A 7034-nucleotide genomic window follows, 5' to 3' on the forward strand; every position below is an offset into this window, starting at 1 on the left:
AACCTTTTGACAACCCTAAATTCAGTGATTTTGCACAGTATGCAGTTTGAAAGAGTCCTATCAACTGGATGCTGCCTCTGAGGCTCCCACACCCAGCTCCTCCAGGCAGCGCTGCAAGTTGACAGTCCTGTCAGAAGGCTCATTTTCTCTCAGCTTTTTCCTGATGAGGGTAGTAGCGTCTTCAACAAATGCTGGCCACTTCACAAAGGAGCTGCAGAATGGCTGAAGGAGCTCCTGGTTGGTCTTGACTGCCATTCCGAACAGGAAACGCAGGAAAATGTCCAGTTTGCCATCCTCACACTGCAGGCTTCTGTCCACAGCACTCTTGTACAACTCCATCATCTTGTTCCCTTTCAGGATCCCCTTGACCTTCTCTTTCAGCTGCTGATCAAAAATGTTCTTCCCCTGGTTTCTGAGGGAGAGGAACGCGTAGAGGGCAGCCAGGTACTCCTGCATGGTGGGATGGATAAAGCTTATGGTCTTCTCATGTGACAAGACGGATAGCTTTGTGATGTACTGGACACACAGGCCGCTGTTAATCACCGCCTCCACGTCATTGTGTCCAAGCTGTTTCCAGTCGTACTTGGCGATCTTGAACTTGCCTTTTTCCAGCAGGTTGAAGGCTAGTTTTCCAAGTTTCATGAGGAAATCTCTCTCTTTGCTTGGGCTGCGACCTGGAGCCCTAAATCTGCGAAGCTGACGCATGAGCACCAGCAGCAGCTTTGTGTACATGTATGTGATGCTCCTAGGCAGCTCTGCTCCTGTCCCCTGCTCCCTGAACAACCGCTGGTGCTCATCAGCCACCAGCGAGCAAAACAAGGGCAGGTGGCACATGACGCGGAGGGTTTTCACAGAGTTGATGTACGCAATAACTTGAGCTGCTTGATCTGCGTTGGTAAATCTCTTCTTAAAGTACTCTTCTCTTTCAGGGTCATGGAAACCACGCAAATCTATCTCATCGTAAGGCGTATCCCATGGAACATACCGTTTTACTGGTGATCGAGAGGTGACCACAAATAGGCCACGGTAAAGCATCCTCCCTCTGAGGATGTTGACCACCAAGATATTCAGGTTAGTCTCATCTGAGGGCTCACTGAGAGGCCGAGTGTTATGAAAGTCAAGCTTCCCGTCATACTCATCAAGACCTTCAAAGATAAACATTATTTTGCAGTCATCGCATCTAAATTCCTCCTCCCTCATTTTTTTTGTTTCTGGGTAGTGCATGTGTATTATGTTCAACAAGGAGAACTTCGGACCGTCAAACTGCTTGATTTCTCTGAACGTCAAAGGAAGCAAGAAATCAACGTGTTGGTGGGACCGCCCTGCTGCCCAATCAAGGATCAACTTTCTGATCATCGTGGACTTCCCCGACCCCGGCGCTCCGATGATCAACAGAAGCTTCAGGTGAGAGCGCTCCAGCCTTTTAGCGCTCAAAATATCTGCAGTAGAAAGCAGCTTCCCTTCTTCCCTGTTGCTGTCCAGTTTTGGTATGGTCATGACCTCATGTTCAATATTTGGGCCATTATCACATGTCGATGTTATGAAGAGATTGGTATAGACTTCTTCAAGGGGCCTGTTCTCTCCTTGCATGCCTGAATCCTCACATACTTGACCGTATTTCCTCTTCAGACTCTCACCTAAGTCGTAACGGATTTCATCTGAAACAAAAGAAAAATTTGCATGTTAATTTGTGTAACATTCTCTCATTTGTTTTAAACTGACTATGGTTGGACGATTGGACAAATATATTGCCTATCCACAATGGGCTGAATCCATCACTTTTTTGGCCGATTTTTGGGGTGATATTTGTCATTTCATTTTACTAATGTAATTGGCTGCCAAGTGACAGCCGCTGCTCAGGCTCTTCTCTTTGAATGAAGTGTGTTTTTTGTTGCCTAAGAGCTAATTAGTTCCTACCTGTCATTGTTTAGGGGGGGACAGGTATGAGTGTGGTGCCATGTGTGCAACAGTTTTGGTGACCCTGCTGTGAACCCCAAAGAGTGAAGTTGCGTGTACAGTACAAAGTACACAAAGAAAAGTTGTAGCAGTTTAATTTGCCGAGGCATTCAGCAAGTTTTCGCTGGCCAGGACTTATTGGACAGCGGCTGGCTGTGGTCTACAGCTGCACTCTGTGCATTTATCTCAGTTTTACATGGACTTACATGGAATTTTACGGACAGTTTCCAAAGTCGCTGTGGCCATTAGTGGATGATGTTGAGGACGGTGAGTCCCTCGCTGATGATGACAGTGCGTCCAAGGAAAGAGGGAGACTTTTCGTGACATAGTATCGGGTGTTGGGTATCGGAGTAGTTTTATGAGTACGTAAAGACAGCATTGGACTGATACCTGATGCTGGTATTGGTGCATCCCTAGTTACAACCCTAACATTTCGAATTTCTACCAGAACAGCTTTACATGTTTTCATGTTAAAAAAAACATTATTTTTGTCATTCTGGCCATAGCTGCAACACCTCTATTTACACTCTGTTTGAAACACTCCGAGTTTGCTCTGAGCCAACATTATATTGAAGTACAAACTATTTCTCTGAAGAAAAAAATGTTTTCCAGGGACAATGACCCTACAAATAGGACAGTGGCGTGAAGTGTGTCTGTTTTGTTTTGATGCACACGGCTCAACCTTTTACTTACGCAAAAAAGCAACATTAAACATTAAAGGTAAAGGAAAAATTCAAGAATCACATGACTACCATAAGATATAAAGCAGCTGACTTACTTCTGAGGCACAATGTGTGGAGAAAATCAACCATCTTCTTTTGCCCAATGTTGTGAAGAATGGTTTTGGTGATCTGCAAAGTCATCTGCAGGTTGTAACACTCAAGCAGCCTGTCTACAAGGTCCACCAAGTCCAAGCCTTGGGGAGGAGTGTTGAATGACTGTGGGTAATGCCTCCATAGCCTCATCTTGAATCTCTTAAGGTCCCCCTCGGTCAGCTTCCCAAGAGTTTTACAAATAGCCTGATTCCAAAGGAAAGATAAAATTCAGTTCTGTCATTTTTAGGGTGTACTTTCTGTTTTATTTCTTTAGAAACTATAAGGGGAACTCAAACTGACCTTAAAGGTGAATGCCACTGTCAGAGACGGATGCATAATCTCATCTGGCTCATAGAGTAACTCGAGTTTGTCAGAAACCTCTGGGACTGTGTCTTCTTTGCTTTTAGCCCTGGTGAGGCCACAGTGGAGAGATTCAAGAATATTTTAGTGTCAATCTAGTATGAAATCACACACATGCAAACATATCATGCCACAAGTGTAAGTCTTACTTGGGGATTTTCTTTTCACAATCATCACTGTCCAAGGAGTAGCAGCTGGAGAATGAATCTGCTCGGTCCAGCTGGACCCTAAAACCAGGATGACAAGAGGACCTGAACTGTATTCAGTGTAGCAACATGCGATTACAGTTCTCCTGGCATACAACAAAAACAACAGCAAGGAAAACACAACCCTGATTCCAAAATAGTTGGGACCCTGAGTAAAACGCAAATAAAAACAATGTGCAATGATTTGCAAATCCTTTTCAACTTATGTTCAACTGAGTACTATACAAAGACGATATATTTAATTGTCAAACTGAAAAAGTTTGTTTTTTGTCGATGTACACTGAAACTGAATTTGATGCCTCCAACATACTTTGATAAAGTTGGGACAGTGGCAACAAAAGACTGTGAAAAGGGTGGAGTGCGCAAAAAAACACCTCTTTGGAACATTCAACAGGTTACCTGGTTATAAGTGACAGTAGTTTTTTGCAAATCATTGCAATCTGTTTTTATTTACATTTTATAAAACTTCCCAACTTTTTTGGAATCAGGGTTGTATAATGAAAGGTACATATTACAAGCACAGCTGCTTCCTGGGTTTTCCTGGATGAATACATGCCTCAATAGACTGATTTAAGCTTTGCTGAATACTTTGTATAGTTTGTACCTCGTGGACGATGCATCTTCGTCATCCATGTTTTCCGAGAACTCCTCACTTGTCATTGACCCGTAGTTCAGAGCTGGAGGCAAGGCCTGTTCCACAAATTGCCTGAAAAAAGAAAAAAGGATGGCAGAATGACAGTTTGTTAATTGCTTAGTGTCCACATAACAACCAATCACAGTACATGCCAGATAAGCTGCCCATTTAAAGCTTAGCGCTCTTTCTCATGCAGCATCAAGGCCGTCAAGTCTTTGGGTACTTAAACTGGGGACTACAAGGACTTATGAAGGTTGATGGACAAGCACAGACTCAACCCCACTTTGTATTCTTATTTAATTTATTATTTTCCATTTTCTTAGCTCTCTATTGATTCTGCTAAAACTCTGAATACAGATTTTTTGTGAGGTCATGTCGGCTTAGCTTTCTGTGAAAATTGGGGAGTTAACCTTTAAAGGGATAATTTGGATTGTTTGAAGTCGGGTTGTATGAGGTACTTATTGATAGCCAGTGTATTACCTACAATCAGCAGTCGGAATGGGCCCAGTTAAGAGAAGCAGAGAGGTACACAGCACTGAAGCTAAACCAAGAACTGTTTTTGACAGGGTAAGCAGCAAAATGTACATGCTTCATGTTTTTTTTCTTAAAGCCAAAGGAAAAAAAGACACCCATGAAATTGTGATGGAGATGGATTTAACTTGATGCATTCATCAAATTAACTCCAGCTATATTATACCGAATTACCATGATATTTTACCAAGAGTACATGATAATTCAACATGAAAACAGAAGAAGCATGAGAAGTTCTTCGTTCAGTCCACTAGGTGAAACTGCTGAGCTGTGACCACCCTTGTTCCATAGAAGACGTAAGTGATATTAATTTCACTTTGTTCTGTACCATCTACAGAAAGTAAATGACAAGACTATTTTGTATTTTCTACTTTCACTACATTGTCACAACTCTCCTTAAAACCTCTACTCAGAGTTACTGTCCTGCAATGATAGACCCTTAAATCCTCAGTACCAGTGGCTGGTATCCATTGGACTTGGCCCCAGGTCCAGAGAGGGTCTTCTCTCAGGGATGTAGTAGATGTCGTCATCTTCTTCACCAGACATGCTCTGTCCTCTACCAGAAACCGCCTCCCCAATAGAGCTGTATGATGGCGTGGCCATCCCTTCCAGCTCGGAGTCATCCATCATATCGTTGGTTGGGTCAGCCATCATCGACTACCATGATAAGCACACACAGTGCTCACAGTAACCTGTCTGTACCTGCAGAAGAACAAAAAAATATCTCAAAAGATATATCAAATTCTCTAACAGAGTGTATAAAGAACTTGACACCAAACCAGATTTTCAGGTTTCCTCTGTTGAAAGCTTATTACGCCCGTGTTCCAGACTTTATAGTAGGTAGAGAAACGTAAATAAACTAACATAATAAATCACTAATGCAATCATCACTCTGCTTTTTACATATGTCTGTCTTACACTTCTAAGATGCACTTTTTCTTGTTATGTTTTGTTTGTTTGATAGATGAACATTTACAATGTTGTGGTGCTGTTGTATACGCCACCCATGATGTTCATTTGATAATGTGATAGAGTTCTTTTCATTTTGCATTCTGTTATATAAGATTGTGAGCCCCTTTTTCTTTTAAAAAGTGATAATTGTTATTAATTATTATTCACAAAGCATGGCATGAGGAGAGAGCTTAGTGTAACAGGCATATAATAGTTCAAAATTTAATATAACTTGACATCAAAACATAACTTTTTCTAACCTTAGACATTTGGTAAATTGATATTTGTGCCCAAATGTTGCCATAACATGAAGGTGATATTATATTTACTACACTATATATATTAATTACAAACACATCCCCATCCCATCTGTAAAATATCCTGCCTCCATTACATATCTTTGTCACAAGTGTTGAACACTTTTAATTGATCACTGCAAAAAAAAAAAAGTGTGTTTATGTGTATTTTATATTCTGTATAAAGAATATCAGCTGATATATCGATATCAAAATTTCTTTACTCACTAATATAGGTATCTGCAGCAGTTCCACAAATCCAGCATTGGTCAGTCTCTTACAAATAAGCGACAATAAAGTAAAATAAATAAAAAATCTGATTAAATTGTAAATAATTATAAGCCTCAGAATTAAAGAGGTAGCAGTGAGGATTATTGTTTTGCATATTTGAACTCTGCTGTTGTAGCTCTGCTGTATAAATTTAAAGCCAAATTAATTGTAAGATGATAACACATGAACTATATCAAAAGCCAACAGCTTTTCAAAAGAAACAAGAGAATGACTGGGGACGAGAAAAGTTTAAAAAAATGCGCAGATATATTTGTTTCTATTTATTTTCCATGTAATCGTCTTGCAATCCCTTATATTTACTTCGGGACCCCTTCAAGGACCGCAGTCCCCAGGCTGGAAAACACTGCTACCTAACTTTTGGTGTGTTTGAACATTGTAAGTAGACTGTATGTTTTCTTCAGTATGTTTTTTACTCACCTTAACCTGCAGGTGCTGTGGGTAAGTAAAATGAAAAGTTACACGTTTTACTCTGGGGATGAAGCCTGTCCGTCATCATGAATCAACATTAAAAACTGCAGTTTACTGTTACAGAACCTAGTTTTGATATTTTCGGGTCTATCAGTTTCTCTCTTCCTCATCGGATTTTCCACGTGATATATCGGTATCAGACTGTCAAATGTCTCACCAACCCCGGCTTCTCCACACGCCATTAGCGAAAAACTAATGTCAACTGGATTTTATGGTGCGTTTATGGTTTAACGTTACCTGAGACTGTTCGCTAATTAGTTTATAATTTTGAATCTGTAAGTAAAAATACGCCAACAGACCCGGAAGTTCCAAACCAGGAATAAGTGAGAGAGGTTTACGGAAAATTATAAACATTATTTTGATAATGGTCACAAATGTAAATGTAAAATATTGGTAATTACATAAATACACTATTAATACGTTAATATCTACGCCACGAATAAACGTTGACTCACCTTTGCTCCGTTTCGATTCAGGAAGGCAAAGTTTCTTCTTCTCTGTTGTCTAAACGCGCGAGTATCAAAAC

The 7034-nt window shown here is 40.6% G+C and overlaps 1 protein-coding gene across 1 annotated transcript; it reads right to left on the bottom strand.

Annotated features, from left to right (window-relative positions):
* nlrc3l1 (NLR family, CARD domain containing 3-like 1) lies at positions 1 to 7034 on the bottom strand. The gene is made up of 7 exons (XM_084731000.1): positions 6964 to 7034; positions 4957 to 5204; positions 3942 to 4043; positions 3281 to 3358; positions 3072 to 3180; positions 2735 to 2975; positions 1 to 1658 (listed from the first exon to the last, which is right to left on the bottom strand). The coding sequence occupies exons 2-7, from the start codon at positions 5154 to 5156 to the stop codon at positions 61 to 63; spliced, it is 2328 nt and encodes a 775-aa protein (XP_084587126.1). The 5' UTR covers positions 5157 to 5204; positions 6964 to 7034; the 3' UTR covers positions 1 to 60.

The sequence above is a fragment of the Lutjanus erythropterus genome, chromosome 11 (genome assembly GCF_056507025.1).
Source record: "Lutjanus erythropterus isolate fLutEry1 chromosome 11, fLutEry1.hap2, whole genome shotgun sequence".
Lineage (NCBI taxonomy): Eukaryota > Metazoa > Chordata > Actinopteri > Lutjaniformes > Lutjanidae > Lutjanus > Lutjanus erythropterus.